Consider the following 16,666-nt stretch of genomic DNA (forward strand, 5'->3'; position numbering starts at 1 on the left):
GCCTGGAGCACGCTGTGGTCTCACAGTCCATGGAGAGAGGGAAAGCAAAGCCTCCACTTGTCCCTTTTCCCGGGAATGTTCCCCCTGGAGATCTCCTGGCACAACTGGGCAGAGGATCAGTGATGGGAAGGGCTCCCAGCCTGAAATTAGAGCAGGAAATTGGAAATTGGAAGGCCAAGGAGGGCATGGAGTCTCCATCTCCGGAGATATTCCAAACCCACCTGGATGCATTCGTGTGTCAGCTGCTCCAGGTGACCCTGCCTGCTCTGGGTGAGCTCCAGAAATTCCTTCCCTCCCTGAAAATTCCGGGATTCTGTCAGCTGAAGTTCATTTCCTAGAATATATCAGGCAAGAGGATTAATCTGGACTCTCCCACCTGTTCTGGTTTGTCTGGGGACAGAATTCCTTCTTTTTTTACAAATTTTCCTCTACCTAAAATGTTTGTGTTTAAAAAAGAAATCTAAAATCATTTAAAATTATTTTAAAAAGAGGAGCTATGCAAAACTATCGAGTCAAAATATTGTGAGCTCCAGGAATTCCTTCCCACCCTGAAAATTCTGGGATTCTGTCAGCTGAAGTTCATTTCCTAGAATATATCAGGCAAGGGGATTAATCTCTTAATTGTCCTGGGATAGAATTCCTTCTTTTTTACAAATTTTCCTCTACCTAAAATATCTGCATTTAAAAAAGAAATCTAAAATAATTTTTAAATTATTTTAAAAAGGAATGCTACACAAAAAAAAAAAAAAATCTTGTCAAAATGTTGTCCAGCTACCGTTAAAACACACAGGGGAAAAAATTCCAGAACTTCCAAAGGAGGTGCAAGAAGCTCCCAGGTAAAATAGTGCGAGCAGGAATCTGTAAATCCCAATTCGCCTTCTTGGTACACAGAAAACCGGGATCACTTGGTGGAATGTTTCAATGCTCAGCACGGGATTGTACCAAAAACATCATTTTAGCTGCAGTTATTCCAAGTGAGGAGCAGATTTTTCCAGCCAGGCTGAGCTTTGCAGGGGAAGTGATAAGAGAATTCACCTGGGAAGGTTTCCTAATATCCCAGAGCTCCTCTGGATCAGCCTGGCCATGGAACCAGGGCCTGATTCCCACATTTATCCAGCACCAACACTGCTCCTGATGCTAATTACAGGCAGGGCATGAGAATATTGGGATAATCTCCTGTCTGTCACGATGTTCCTTCTGGCTGGAAATCAGGCTTGTGCTGTCCAGCACTTAAAGGAAAACAGGGAAAAAAAAAAAATTGTGATTGCTGATGTATCTCCTTGAAACTCTGCCTGCCTGATCTGTGCAGGAAATAGCAGATACCCTACAAGGTGCCTAATTCCGTTTTTAGTGGGTTTTGGAATTATTTTTGAACGATGGAGAAGAGGTTGGCGAGCTCTGACACTGAGCTGATCCCTCTGATGTGCAGAGAGGAGATCAAGGGAAAAGGGTGGGCAAAGAATTCCATCTCTGGGATGTCTGGCACACAGGAAAACTACGTTTAGGCACTGTTAATAAAATAAAGATGCTTGTTTTGCAAGCATTTATATTTTATAGCATTTCTCAGCTCGGTAATAATATAGAAGCATTATATTTTAATTAATAGAAACACAAGATTGGGTTGTGTCCTTAAAGCTCATCTCATTCCACCCCTGCCCTGCAGTGACACCTTCCTCTGTCCCAGGCTGCTCCAAGCCCTGTCCCTGAACATTTCTATGGGTGAGGAACTCATTTCTTTTCAAGAATATATTAATTTTTGTTTTTGCACTGAACACGGTGTTCGCTCCCTAGAACGATATGAGTGAGCACCTTTCCTCTCATCATTACACGAAATAATCGCATTCATTTCAGCCCCGAGGCACAGAACAATGTTCAGCACTCTCTTAATGGACACAATGGAATTTTGGTGATTTTCTACCTCACTAAAGCTGGAGCCAACCCAAACCCCTCAATAAAACCAGAAAAGAGGGGATGCTTGGATCAAGGCCCAGAGTGCCTTCAAGCAGACAGGTTTCTTTAAACTCACTCCTTACTTCGGTAAAGCCTGGCCAGGCTCTGCTTTTTCCTGGGAATATTTCATTTTTGGGGTGTGAAATTTCCTATTCCACATGGGAAGAGCGGAGGGGGCAGAGGAGAGAAGAGGAAGAATTCAGGGACAAAGGCTCAGCTTAATTAAACTCCCCTGTTTTGGCTTAACCCCAGGAGCAACTAAACCACACTGAGCCCCCACCTTCCATGGTGGGATGGAGAGGGGAATTGGGAAAAAAAACCCAAAACCCTATGGGTTGGGATAAGAACAGTTTAATAATTGAAATTTGAAAAGGAATAAAGAAAAAAAAATCAATAATGTGAGAAATAAAAGCTTTTCCTGATCCCCAGCCCAAACCTTCCCTGACACAGCTCCAAGCCTTTCCCTCAGATCCCTGTGCTCTGATTTGGGAGTGGATGACAGCAAGTGACTGAAGAGTGGAGTAATTAAAAGGAAAAGAAAACAAAAAAACTTGATTTAAAGACCAAAAAAAAGGCCCATAAAATCATAGAATGGTTCTGTTTGGAAGAGACCTTAAAGATCACCTAATTCCACCCCCTGCCATGGACAGGGATATCCATGAATCCATTCCAGCAGTGTTTGCTTGGGACAATGGTCCTGGTTTTCCACCAGAATTCCAGCTGGGAGAAGGAGAGGAGCAACGCCTTTCCTTGGCCTCTGCTTTACCCAATTCTGCCTCTCCGAAAGGCATCGAAGGATGCCTGCAAAAAAAATAAAAAACTAAAGGAAAATTCGAAATTGAAAAGGAAAGTGACGGAAGCGCGTTCCTTTTCCTTGCGGATCCCAGGCTGAGCCACCGCTCCCCACAAAGCCAGGGGCTGCCAAGCCGCTCCGCCGCTGTCATTTCCACATCCAGGATCCCGACATCTGGCTGCGGGCCAAGGCTGAGTGTTCCGCGGCCTCTCGCAGTCTATAAAACTGCATTTCCCTGCCATTAAGAGGGGAAGCTCTCTCATGTTGCCTCGCTGTAAAAGTCTCGGGAGAGCCAGGGTTTGCCCTGCCCTCCCTGTGTAATATTCCATGTCAAAAAAAAAAAAAAAAAAAAAAAGAATCCTCCTGACCTCACTCGGGCAGCATTTGGAAGGGATAAACAAAAAAAAAAAAGGCAAAAAGGCCGCAAAAGCTGTGGTTTAGCCAAGCTGGCTGCGTGTCTTGTTTATTCCAGAGTCCCAAACACCGACCCTGCAACCTGAGGGGAAAAAATTTTTCGCTTTTCTTTTCTCTTTTAATTGATCCTTGTCAAAAAAAACCCACAAAACCCTCTGGGGACACGGGGAAGGGAAGAGGGCAGCAGTTCCACCTCGTGTGAGCTCTGAGCCAAGGTCTTCCTTCAACAGCTGGAACTGTGAGCGGTTTTCATCAAGATTTGTGGCCAAAAAAGTGGTTCGGCAGAGCCAAAGCAGCTTCCAAACTCCTTCCTGCTGCTCTTTTTCATCCTGGAAAAGGGAGGTGCGGGCTTGTGGTCACCTCACGGGGCTGGGAGCAGAGTGGTTGTCACAGGGTCACCTGCTGGCCGTGGGCAGGGCAAACCTCGTTTCTCTGTCATTCCATTTTTCCAGCTGGAAAAAAAGGGTTAATAACAGTCCCAGCTCTGCCAGGGGTGAGCTGAGGATACTGTGCCTGCTCCAGCAAGGTGTTTAGAGGGGAACTTCAAAGCGGAGCTAATAAACACCAAAATGCAAGTCGCCCTCACAAAGGCCTGCCTGTGCTTTGAGAGTGGCTTGGGAGAAGTATTTATATCCGTGACGTTTTTCCTGACGCCCTCCTTCGCTTCTCTCCTGTGGAGCTTCGGTGCCAAGCGGGTTCTGCGCGGTCACAGGAGGAGAGATAATAAATAGATTTTCTGGCGGGGTAAAGAGGCATTTTGGGAGCTGCACCTTGAGGTGACAATCGCCTGGCCGTGGTTCCGAGTGTCTCCCGCCCAAAATTAAACCGCAGGCACAGAAGCAGCAGAGTTCTCCCGAGGAGGAACCGGTCGGTGCTGCTCTTTCTCCCTTGCATTGGCACGAAGGGAATTTCCACAAATTCAAGGGGCGAGACAGATCTTGACTGTGCCCCTGCACCCCTGGGAGTCACAGGAGGCTGAAACACTCCCAAAATTCAGCTGGATGCTCTGGGGCAGCACAGGGAGGGGTGGGGGGGGGGTGCTAAGTTTGGCTTGGTGCATGCAGGGTATGAAGACACCTTGGAAATCAGGAGGAATTTTGGACAGCAGGAGGAATTTTCTCACAGAATTTTGTTAAACATTCCGATGGGCTTCCTAGGGAGGTTTGGAGTTCCCCACCCCTGGAGATGTCCAGTGGATGTGGCACTCAGAGCTCCGGGCTGGGGACTGAGATCCATCTCTTTGGGGATGAGATCCATCTCCTTGGGTGTCCTTGGAGACCTTTGGATCTTTGGCACACGAGAGCCTTCAAAGAGTGAAAAGAGGAGCTTCCCAGTGGATGTTTGGATTTTGGGAAGCCTGGATGTTTGAATTTGGGGAAGCTTGGCAGGTTTTAAGGGGTACAGGGCACAGCTGGGACTCCATGGGCTGGGAGGGCTTTGCCTACCTCAGGGATCCTGGAATTCTGTGAGACCTGAGATCCTCCCACCAGCCTGAGAGGAGCCTGGGAGCAGCCTGGCACTGCAGGAGAGGTGGGAGGGGAAGGGGAGGTCACGGGAGCTCAAACTTGGCCTTCAAGTTTGAGGAGATGTCCGAGGTGAATCTGAAATCAGGGATAAATTCCAGCGTGGGGCTGGAGTTGGAAGGATGTGGCTCTTGGCTCTGCCAGCCCTGGGTTGAGCCTACTGGAGCTTAAAATAATCCCCGTGGATGAGGTATTTTACACATCTTGTGTGACTCCACATGTTGGCGTTCACATCCAGGGTCAGGAGCCCAAGGCTTGAGGAGCTTCCAGAGTTTCTCTGCTGACAAATGCAGCGTTTGCTCCCGACCAACCAGAACATCAGATAAAAGTCCTTTTCATCTGTCTTTGCTTCTCCCCTCCTTTTTTTTTTTTTTTAATTTCTACTTTTTTTTTTTTTTTAAGCCCTAATGGGTGTCTTTAATGATGAAACCACTGCTATATAATATGTCTTTTTATATTTTAATTCCACCCCCTCCCCTCGGGATAATTTACAGCACAGCGCGGAATCTGAGACAGTTCAAGCTGTGCCAAAGGGCCTGGCAACGGGAAGAAATGCCGAGCCACTGAGATTTGGAACCATAAGACAAGTTATAAAATTTAATTTTAGAAATGCAGCTACTGGGAACTGCTTTTAAATGCACATTTTCCTTTTAGTGCATAAAATGGGCCTGTGTCTTGATTGAGCTGTCAGGGTGGCTTGAAAGAGGTCTCTGTAGAGGAAGGGGCCTGCAGGGCTCTGCAGAGAACTTCTTGCTGCTTATTCAGTGATATTCAACATTGAGAGCAGGATTTTTAGGAATGTTTATGGATTAAATGCTAAGGGGGGCATTGTGGGATAAGGGACAGGGGATTAAAAAAAGAAAATAAAAGAATGCCTACTTTTTATATAATCATGGAATGGTTTGGGTTGGGAAAGACCTTAAAGTTCATCCCATTCCACCCCTGCCATGGCAGGGACACCTCCCACTGTCCCAGGCTGCTCCAAGCCCCAGTGTCCAACCTGGCCTTGGGCACTGCCAGGGATCCAGGGGCAGCCACAGCTGCTCTGGGAATTCCATCCCAGCCCCTCCTCACCCTCCCAGGGAACAATTCCTGCCCAATATCCCATCTAACCCTGCCTTCCTCTACCTTAAGGCCATTCCCCCTTTCCTTGCCACAAGTTCCCCTTTTTCTTCAAGGGAGCAAGTAGAAAAATGGAGGTGTTCGACCTCTGGGCTGGAGATTTGAGCTGCATTCCTGGCAGGACAACAGTGTCCGATGGAAAGGAGGACGAAAGATAAGGCACAAAGGTCCAGGATGTCCTGAGACAAATCCAATGTGCAGAAATCATGGAATCATAGAATAGAATCATGGAGTATCCTGAGCTGGAAAGGATCCACAGGGATCATCCAGTCCAGCCCCTGGTCCTGCCCAGACCCCCCAACAATCCCAGCCCGTGCATCCCTGGCAGCGCTGTCCAAAGGCTCCTGGAGCTCTGGCAGCCTCAAGGCCACGACCTTTAAAAAGGCTGGCAGAGCTGGCATTGTTCAGCCTGGCCAGGAGAAGCTTTGGGCTGAGCTCAGGGTGGCCTTGCAGGGCCTGAAGGAGCCCCAGGAAAGCTGGAGAGAGACAATTCCCAAGGGCTGCAGGGACAGGACACAGGGAATGGCTCCCAGTGCCAGAGGGCAGGGCTGGATGGGAGATTGGGAATCAGGAATTGTTCCCTGGCAGGGTGCTGAGGCCCTGGCACAGGGTGCCCAGAGCAGCTGTGGCTGCCCCTGGATCCCTGGCAGTGCCCAAGGCCAGGTTGGACACTGGGGCTGGGAGCAGCCTGGGACAGTGGAAGTAGAAAGGTGTCACCTCAGTCCTTCCCGCTGAATCTGGGTGCGTCCTGATGCTGTCCTGGCTCTCTGGGACCTTCCCTGTCCCCTCCCAACCCCGGACCTTCATGGGGACTCCAAGGGCTGCTCTGGGAAGTGCTGGGCCCTGTAATTCCCACGTGGCTGTGCCCAAGTCCCCTGTGCCCTGGCTGACGCTCTAAATTCATCATTTCCTCCCTTAGAGCTGAGTGTCTGATGGGACCTCACGTTCCCAAAGATCCCAGTGCCACCAAGAGAAACCTCATTATCCCAGTTTCAGTTCTGCCGGCGTTTATTTCCCATTCCTGTCCATAAAACCATCGTACAAGAATCCAAAAGCAGGATTTGAGTTGGCTTGTTGTTTTATAGCCATGGTAACAATCTGGGATCGAATTTTCGAGGAGTTATCGCAGTGCAGGTTTAGCACAGAGGCTGTTTCCTCCTTTTGGAAACCATGGGAAGGGTAGAAAACCCCTGAAATTTGCAGTGGCTCAGGTTCTTCAGCCCTGGGCACATATCAGGCTGCCCCACGATGAGATTGCAACGCATGAGACGCGATTTCAGATTCATTCCCAACGGTCCCAGCTTAGGACCTTCACCGGCAGATCAGGGGTTACAAAAAAGAGGAGGGAAAAAAAAACCCAAAAAACTTAAAAATAAACCAAAACCAACCGACCTCATGTACCAAGTGAGCTTTTCTGATCTTTTTCCCCTCCCCTCCCACACTAGGACATCGTCAGAAAATAGATGAGCAGACAAAGCCCGGCAGCTTGTCCTTTTCTGAGCGCCTGAGCGAGCTGGAGCAGTTGCGTCGCACGGCCATGAGGGTCAGCCCACACCACCCAGCCCCCACACCCAACCCTCGAGCCTCCTTGAACCACAGCACAGCTTTTAACCCTCAGCCTCAGAGTCAGATTCAGGGTAAGTACCCGAAATCCTCCCCCCCGGCTCGCCCACCTCCGTCCCCGCGGCCTGCGGGGCCTCACAGCCGTCTCTTTGGGGTTCTCCTTGGAGATCTTTGGATCTTTGGCACGTGAGAGCCTTCAAGGAGTGAAAAGTGGGGCTCCCCAGTGGATGTTTGGATTTTGGGAAGGCTGGATGTCTGAGTTTGGGGTTTTGGGAAGCCTGGTAGGTTTGAAAGGGTCCATTCTAATCCTCCCTCTGCTCAGCCACCTCCACCCCGTGGCCTTCAGAGGGTTGGAGCCCTGCTCTGGTTCCGTCTCTTCTGGGCTTTCCTTGGAGATCTTTGACATGTGAGAGTCTTTAAGGAGTGAAAAGAGGGGCTTCCCTGTGGATGTTTGGATTTTGGGAAGCCTGGCAGGTTTTAAGGGGTCCATTCTGATCCTCCCTTCACTCGCCCACCTCCATCCCTGCGGCCTACAAGGGTTCACAGCCCTGCTGGGCTTCCGTCTCTCCTTGGAGATCTTTGGATCTTTGACACATGAGAGCCTTCAAGGAGTGAGAAGAGGGGCTTCCCAGTGGATGCTTGGATTTTTGGAATCTTGGATGGTTGAATTTCGGATTTTGGGAGGCCTGGCATATTTTAAGGGGTCCATTCTGATCCTCCCTTTGCTCACCCACCTCCATCCCTGTGGCCTACGGGAGCTCACAGCCCTGCTGGGCTTCTGTCTCTCTTTAGAGATCTTTGGATTTTTGACACATGAGAGCCTTTAAGGAGTGAGAAGAGGGGCTTCCCAGTGGATGTTTGGATTTGGGGAAGCCTGGTAGGTTTGAAGGGGTCCATTCTGATCCTCCCTTCGCTCACCCACCTCCACCCCTTGGCCTGCAGGAGATTGCAGCCTTGCTTTGCTTCCATTTCTTAGCAGCTTTCCTTGGAGATCTTTGACATGTGAGAGCCTTTAAGGAGTGAAAAGTGGGTCTTCCCAGTGGATGTTTGGATTTTTGGAAGCCTGGATGTTTGAATTTGGGAATTTGGGAGGCCTGGCATGTTTTAAGGGGTCCATTCTAATCCTTCCTTTGCTTGTCCACATCCGTCCCTGTGGCCTATGAGGGTTCACAGCCCTGCTGGGCTTCCATCTCTCTTTAGAGATCTTTGGATCTTTGGCACATGAAAGCCTTCAAGGAGTGACAAGAGGGGCTTCCCTGTGGATGTTTGGATTTTGGGAAGCCTGGCAGGTTCTAAGGGGTCCATTCTGATCCTCCCTTCGCTCACCCACCTCCACCCCGCGGCCTACAGGGGATTGGAGCCCTGCTCTGCTTCCTTTTCTTCTTGGATATATTTGAGATGTGAGAGCCTTTAAGGAGTGAAAAGAGGGGATTCCCAGTGGATGTCTGGATTTTTGGAAGCCTGGCAGGTTTTAAGGGGTCCACTCTGTGCCTTCCCAGTGTCAGCGCAGCTCATGGGGTTTTGTTTGCCTCGTAACACCCGCAGAGCCGTTGTTGTCCAGCAAAGCCAGGCCTTGTTCCAGGTGTATTTCCCAATGGATATTTGGCCACGAGTGCGCTGGAGAATGAGGGAAATGCTGTCAAAACCTTGCTTTGACCTCTCCCAGGAAGGGAGCAGCAAAGAGAGCTTTGCAAAGTGCTTCATCCCCCCAGAATTACCTCTGAGTGCTGAGACTTTCTTAGGACAGGCTGCTTTGGAGGTGTTTCTGTGGCTGGTGGTTTTCCAAGGGGTTTTGTTGGAATGAAAACCTGCAAAAGGGTCGCTCAGGAGTCTGATTTCCTCCCAGGCTCGGATGAAACTGAGGCACCCAGCTTGGAATCTTATCTGGCATCCCCTAAAGCTGAGCCTCTCCCTGCTAAAATTCCCGCTGGAATTTGGGCAGTGGGTCAGGTCACTGAGCTGCTCCTATCAAAATGTGGATTCATGGGGAGATGGACACAAAAAAGTGGGACAGCGTTGGTTTCAGCAGGTGCTGTTCCTAACAGAATTTTCCTCTCCTCTTCCAACCAGGAGGAAATGGGCTCAGTCAAGGTTCTCTCCTGGGGTTTTGGAGAGGAATAGTTACAGGGAATTGGGATAAATTCTTATTTTGGGATTTATTTCTGAGAGCAGGGTGCTCTTTCCTGCAGGAGGGAAAAGTTATCGCTCACCTCAGGCAACACTTAGAACTTTCTTTTATTCCCAGGGTTTGGAAGGTCTGTGGCTTAGCGGGATTATTGCAAATCTGCTGGGTTTGGGCTATTTTTGGGAATCACAGAATCAGGGAATGGTTTGGGTTGGAGAGGACCTTAAGCATGATTTAGTTTCAGCCAAAACTATCCCAGGTTGCTCCAAGCCCAGTCCAAGCTGCCCTTGGACGCTTCCAGGGGTGGGGCAGCCACAAAACTCTGTGTGCAACCTGCGCCTTCCTCACAGGGAAGATTTTCTCCCCAGAATCCCAATCTAACCATACTAAACCCCACTGATTTTACTGCTAAAAAAATCAACAAATTATCATGTGCTGTACAAAGCAGAAAGAAACTGGAAGCACCCCCCAGCTCCTTCCCCTGACTGGAGCAACTCCAGGTCAGCTCAGGTGAAGGATCCAACCCCTCACATTCCCCTCATTTCTCTCCCTGATTTGCACTGGGTTTCTCCTGCTCACAGCTCTGTTCCTGTAAAAAAAAAAAAAACCACCAAATTTTGTTGTGGCTGCTCAGCAGCGAGAGCAGACGTGGGTGGAGGTGGCAGCCTCACGCTCTCCGGTTTCCTGGGAACACTTTCTGCTCAGCAGAGTATCGGGTTTAACACTCAGGATCCCTCTTCCCTGCTTCCCTGTGGAATTCCCGATGGGTTTTGCAGGAAGTCAAGGCACAGAAAATTCTCAAAACCTCGTGCACACAGGCCCAAACACAGCAGAGGATACAGGGTTGGACTTGAGGCCTTGGGAAAGGCTTCCAGCTTTAGGGACCATGAGCAGGAATGTGGGTTTGTAGCTCAAGCAGAGACACATTACGCTAGGTAGAGGAGAGTTTAAGGTTTTAAATTTAGGATATAGAAGTAGTTCTAAAGGCAATAAGAAGTTTTAGGGTGCAGTTCTGTAGGATTGTGTGTCACTGTATGAGTTGATTAAAACGTCCTCATTGCGGCAGGATGTGTGATAGAGTTTAATTGGCCATTGGTGTGAAAGTTCAAACAATCTGTGTGGCAGCAGATTATTGGTTAATAAACCTTTAAAACCCATTATAACCCGTGGCCTGGTGAGCACTGACCACAAACTCCTGGCTTACGCAGTAAAGACGTTCTCGCTCCTTGAGACTGAGGCAATAAACAACATTTTCATAAATCACATTTCACATAAATCATCTCCTGGTGGTCCCATCTCTCTTAAAATCCCAATAGGTTTTTAATGCTGGGCCCTGGATCCAGCTGCTCCCTCCTGGAACAGTTGTAGGAGGTGGCAGGGCTTTGCTGTTTCAAACAGGATTTAATGTGTTTCACCTGCTGATGTAGCTCAGCCAGGGGTGTTTCCTCATGGATGTTCTCCTCTTCTCCTGGTTCCACTTTCCCTCCCAAACCTGTGTTACCCACTGAGGATGGAATTTCTGGGGTTTGCAGTGGATATCAGGAAAACAAACCCCAAACTGAAGCCTCTCTCATTTGTCTGTTGCCATCATCACCTTTTAACTTTCGGGGCTCATCTTTCCAGGGTCACGGTATCACAGCAGGAAAAAAGAGATGGGGTGGGAGAAAACTCCAGGACCATCATTTTTACCTCAGTGATCAAAGTGTGGTTGGATTAGGGTTGGATCTCCTGTGTGAGCTGGGATATTTCATTTCTTTTTGTTAATATATTTGTTTATTCAGTTTCATAGCAGAGGCCTCCAAAACAAGGGAGGGGAGGGAGAAGGAGGAAAGGCTGGCAGAGCTGGCATTGTTCAGCCTGGCCAGGAGAAGCTTTGGGCTGAGCTCAGGGTGGCCTTGCAGGGCCTGAAGGAGCCCCAGGAAAGCTGGAGAGAGACAATTCCCAAGGGCTGCAGGGACAGGACACAGGGAACGGCCTCAAACTGAAAAATTACAGGTTTAGGTGGGATGTTGGGAAAAAAATCCTTCCCTGGGAGGGTGGAGAGGGACTGGAATGGAATTCCCAGAGCAGCTGTGGCTGCCCCTGGATCCCTGGCAGTGCCCAAGGCCAGGTTGGACACTGGGGCTGGGAGCAGCCTGGGACAGTGGGAGGTGTCCCTGCCCATCCAGGAGTGGAACAAAATGATCTTTAAGATCCCTTCCAACCCAAGCCAGCCTGGGATTCTGGGATTCCGTGAAAACCAAAGCAATTCTGAACATCCCATTTCACACCTTCCTGCCCATTCTGCATCCTGAAGCATTTCTCACTGAAGAGAGCACAAAGTGCTTTCTATAAGACCAAACCCTCATCCGTTCCTAAATTCCAAGCAGTATCCCAAAATTTTGCTTTAACTCCCACCAGCAGGAGCCACAAGTTGATCCTCCTCTCATCCAAACCCGCTCATCATTTTTAAAAAATAAAAAACAAAACCAAAACTAAAATAGACATCTCAGAGCAGTTCTTGGACGGCAAGGGGCAGGTTGCCATGCCACTAAACCACTGTTTATTTGTTGAGGTTTTCAGCTAGAAAAGGATTGAGGGCAATTTTAACTTCCTATTTTAGCAAGTCTTGAGCGGGAGAACAAAGCCATTGGTGTCACGGATTCAAATCCACGTTAAGAGCGGAATTCAGAGCCCATAAATTGCTTTAATCGAGTTTTCTGCTTCTTTCATATCACAAGGAGGGAGCCACGTCCACCTGTTCCCTTGGAAGTTTTAGCCATGGCCAATTCCCAGACCAAAGGGGAGCAGGAGGGGAGGAAAAGCTTCCAGCACATGGTTTAAGTTGAGAGATTACTTCGTGCCAGAACCAAGCGTTAAAATGTCAAAGGATTTGACCTCCATGCACCAGAAAAAGGAGATTCTGACCTCAACTCACCCCTTCCTTTGTGCAGAGAGGGAAAAAAAACCAGGCAGAGCCAATGTGTGCTGTGCTAAGGGGTTTAGAGCCTTGAGAAGCATATAAATAAATATAAATATAAATATAAATATAAATATAAATATAAATATAAATATAAATATAAATATAAATATAAATATAAATATAAATATAAATATAAATATAAATCTGTCTCTGCATGAAGGTTGAGTTTCTCCCAACACCAGCCTGGACCAGACACTAAATCCACAATTCCTAATTTTACAGTGGTTAAAGTTAACCAGAGTGAGTAACTCCAAAAATTTACGAGCATAAGGTTTCTTTACAGTAATTTTTTTTTTTTTTTTTTTGATGGGGCCAACAGAAATATTTGAAAATTCAGGCCCAGAAGATTCTTGTGGCGGCAGAGATGTGGAATTAATAAATTGCATAAATAAATGGGGTTAGTAATATTATCCAAAAATGTGCAATTAAATAACTTCTTTTTTTCAACTTGCCCACAAAATGTTCACATAATCATAGAACCAAAAACGGTTTGGGTTGGAAAAGAACCTTAAAACCAGCCAGGGAAACCTCCACTGCTCCAGGTTGCTCCAAGCTCCGTCCAACCTGGCCTGGAATATTCTCCGCTATTTTCCAACTGTTTGGTGATGTTTTCACCTGGGGATTTATTAATTATTTATTGAAAAAAAATAAATTAAATCAATCTATTTTCTCTAGGGAAAACAAATAGTCGCTTTAAGCTACACCTCCGGTTCCTTTTTTAGGCTTTTGATAACCTTAAAACACCTGAGTTTTGCTTTTTTTCAAAGCAGATTTTGTAACCTTAGATGTTCAGTTTCCCGCTTTTATGACCAAATCTAAAATCCCTGGAAACGAGAGGCTGGGATAAAATTGCTGACAGCTCTTGAAGGGAAGAATTAGCCCTGGAAGCGAAGCGAGGGAGATCATTTAAAGCTCAGCCCTTTGAATTAACACCAAACAGGAGGACTGAGGGATTATTTTGTTACGAGCCGGGCTTTTGTCTTCCTCCAGGTGCACCACACTTCGTTTAAGAGACGTTTCAAGGTCCTTGCTATCGGGATCTTGGACAAAAAAAACCCCCACAGCCTGGCTTTATCAAAGTTCCCAGGAACCGCTGAAAAGCAGGAGGAGAGTCAAGGGCAGCACTGAAACCAGGGAATTACGACAGCTTTGTTCCGCCTGCATCAAGCCCCAATTTTTAATATTTCCGTTTTTAATTTCGCTTCGCACGCTGCGCCCTTAACAGAACCAGAAGAATTTGCAGCGTTTCGGAAGGGATTTGGTGGGGTTGTCACTCTGCCCCCACGCTTTGCTGCTGGAAAATGCCGTTTCCAGGTGATTTGGGGCGTTGGGATTGGCGTGCTCGCAGCTCCCAAACAGATCCGGAGCCTCCCAGAATCAGGGAATTCCCAGTGTGGGAAACTCCCAAAGAAGGAGCTAAAGCCACCCCGTGGTGGGGACCCGGAGCTCCAGTGCCAAAGCCACTGGAAGTTTGTGGAAGTGGGGATGCTTTCCCAAAATATTTTGCCAACCAATTCTGCGGAGCTGGCAGGGCTCCAAGTGGCTCCATCGGAAAAGGGAATTTTTGTAGAGAGAAATGTGTTTTCCCTGAGAGTGCAGGAGGTGATTTGCAACTACTGCTCAGCAGGTAATATTGATCTGGAATTCCCTCAGCAACTTCCAGAGTTTTCCTTTTTCAGGAGCACTTTTGAAGTGCCACCAGCTGCGGGTTCATCCTGGCGTCACAAACCAGTTTGCATCCAAACCGGTGAGCACACGAGCCGGGGGAGCACACACGGAGCAATTCCTCTGGAATTCTGGCACTCTGGAAATCCACTCTGAGGAAATAATGCCTGCTTTTTTCACACCTCCCTACTACAAATAGAGATATAAACCTCCTGTTTGGTGGAATTATAGAATGGTTTGGGTTGGAAGGGAATTTCGAAATCATCTCTGTGGCTGCCCCTGGAAGTGTCCAGGGCCAGGTTGGACACTGGGGCTTGGAGCAGCCTGGGACAGTGGAAAGTGTCCCTGCCCTGGATTTGGATGATCTTTAAGGTCCCTTCCAGTCCAAACCATCCCGTGATCCTCCAAGATGTGCATAATGAACTAAATAACTGCAGTTATTAGAGAATTATTATATATTAATATACTGTCCATTTTTCTCTTGGCTCTGTCCTTCCACATCACTTTTTTCACTCAATCATTTCGTCCCCTGTGGAATGGGGCTCCTTACAGCAGGAGCCACGTCTCCTGTTGGATTTCTAAACTCTCTAATTCCATCTGGATCCTCCCCAAGGGCTGATTTGGACGGGGATAAAACTCAGTGGCTGCCACAGATCATCTCTGCCAAGCTTCTTCCTCATCAGCTGTGGCATGGCACAGGGATGGTGATCAGGAATCTCCTTTATTCCCGGTAGATTCTCCTGGGAGGAACTTGAGGCAGAACAACAAGTGGAGAATGACACAGGCGGGATACACAGAGAAACAGAGGCCTTGATTTAAAGGAGGGGTTGGCAGAGCCAGGTGGGTTCAGTTTTCCAGAAGAAAGGAAGAGAGGAAGGACAGTTCCAGGCATTAAGCATGGCAGAGAGGCTCAGCAGCAGGGAGGGAGCAGAACCATTCTGTGCTGGCTCCAGAACAAGTTGTGCTCCTCTAAACTGTCGATGAATTTAGGCTGGAAATGAGGAGATGATTCCTAAGGATAAGAGCAGCCCTGGATGTCTTCCAGGAGCTCTCAGACACACAAAGATGGAGTTTAAGATGGATTTTGCTCTGTAAGCGCAGAGCACGAGGTGTGGCTGGGCTGCAGGGCCCAGGAGAAGCTCTCCAGGCCCATCTTTGCCTCCATACAACCAGTTCTCTGCACCACTGGCTTCATCCAGGGAGTTTTAATTCTCCAGGACAGGCAGGAGAATGTTTGGGATCTTCTCTCTCTGCTCTGGAGCCAGGCTGGGAGAGCTGGGAGTGCTCACCTGGAGAGGAGAAGCTCCAGGGAGAGCTCAGAGCACCTAAAGGGGCTCCAGGAGAGCTGCAGAGGGACTGGGGACAAGGGACGGAGGGACAGGACACAGGGAATGGCTCCCAGTGCCAGAGGGTGGGGCTGGATGGGAGATTGGGAATCAGGAATTGTTCCCTGGCAGGGTGCTGAGGCCCTGGCACAGGGTGCCCAGAGCAGCTGTGGCTGCCCCTGGATCCCTGGCAGTGCCCAAGGCCAGGTTGGACACTGGGGCTGGGAGCAGCCTGGGGCAGTGGGAGGTGTCCCTGCCATGGCAGGGAGTTGGAATGGGATGAGCTTTAAGGTCCTTTCCAACCCAAACCATTCCATGATTCCATGATTCCATGAGTCTCAACCCTTTCCTCTGTTGATTCCCAGTCTCAAGACAAAACCATTCCTCTCAAACTCCCAGTTCCCTATGTGGACCTCCAATTCCCTCAACAATTCCCTGGATAAATCCCAGCTGTGCTGGAGCCTCCGTTGCCTTTCCAGCACCGGCATCTGTCCGGCTCCTCCAGGATTCCTTCCCTTCAGCCACAGATTTGTCCTTCCTTCATCCGCTCCCACACGGGGCAGAGTGAGGTGAGGATCCAAATCCTCAACACCTGCCCGTGTTCCCGGCAGCATTCCCAGCTCCAGGGCCTCAGCCTTGCTCAAGAGCCTCACATCCAGCTTGGAAAACAAAACAAACAAAAAAAGTGGCTTGGAATTGTTTGGCTTTTCCATCAACTAATGGAAAGAGTTATGTCATGGTGGTTAATCCGCAAGATTTCCAAGTGTCGATATATTTGAGATACCGATCTTCATATTCCAAATGCCTGGCGCTTCCTGGGATTGAAAAAAGCAGCAGATAAAGCAACAAATATGATCTCAGTCCCCAGGCAACACCTCCACTTCCACCAGTTTTTTAATTCTGCCTTTTTCTCCCCCATTTTTCCCACCACACGGAGCATCCTCAAGGATAACTCTAAATAACAAAAAAAAGGAAATTTGGGTTTCAAGCAGAGAAGTTGAGAGAACTGTATTTTATTCCAAATTTTGACACTAATTCCGTGATTTCCTAGGCAAATAATTGAGAGTTTGATTTATTACAGAGCATTTAGGAAAACCCAGGAAGCAGGAAGGTGTCTCGGAAGGATTTTTGAAGGTGTCCAAGCACCTAAACCACGGAGAAACCAATCCCCAGAGTTTTCCCTGCCTCTGGTAAACCCTCTCCCTGAATCTTCAGGCAGCCGTA

General features: G+C 48.3%; 1 protein-coding gene across 2 annotated transcripts in view; it reads left to right on the forward strand.

Moving 5' to 3' along the window:
• The window catches only part of RUNX1 (RUNX family transcription factor 1), an 89,984-nt gene that overhangs the window by 43,767 nt on the left and 29,551 nt on the right, over nucleotides 1-16,666 (forward strand). The window contains exon 4 of one of the 2 annotated variants that reach the window (XM_040056839.1): nucleotides 7,248-7,439. The exons of the other annotated variant lie outside the window; for it this stretch is intronic. Within the exon in view, the coding sequence (XP_039912773.1) occupies nucleotides 7,248-7,439 (192 nt within the window). The remainder of the gene's footprint in view (nucleotides 1-7,247; nucleotides 7,440-16,666) is intronic. 2 annotated transcript variants of the gene reach the window in all.

This window comes from Hirundo rustica, chromosome 2, assembly GCF_015227805.2.
Source record: "Hirundo rustica isolate bHirRus1 chromosome 2, bHirRus1.pri.v3, whole genome shotgun sequence".
Classification (NCBI taxonomy): domain Eukaryota; kingdom Metazoa; phylum Chordata; class Aves; order Passeriformes; family Hirundinidae; genus Hirundo; species Hirundo rustica.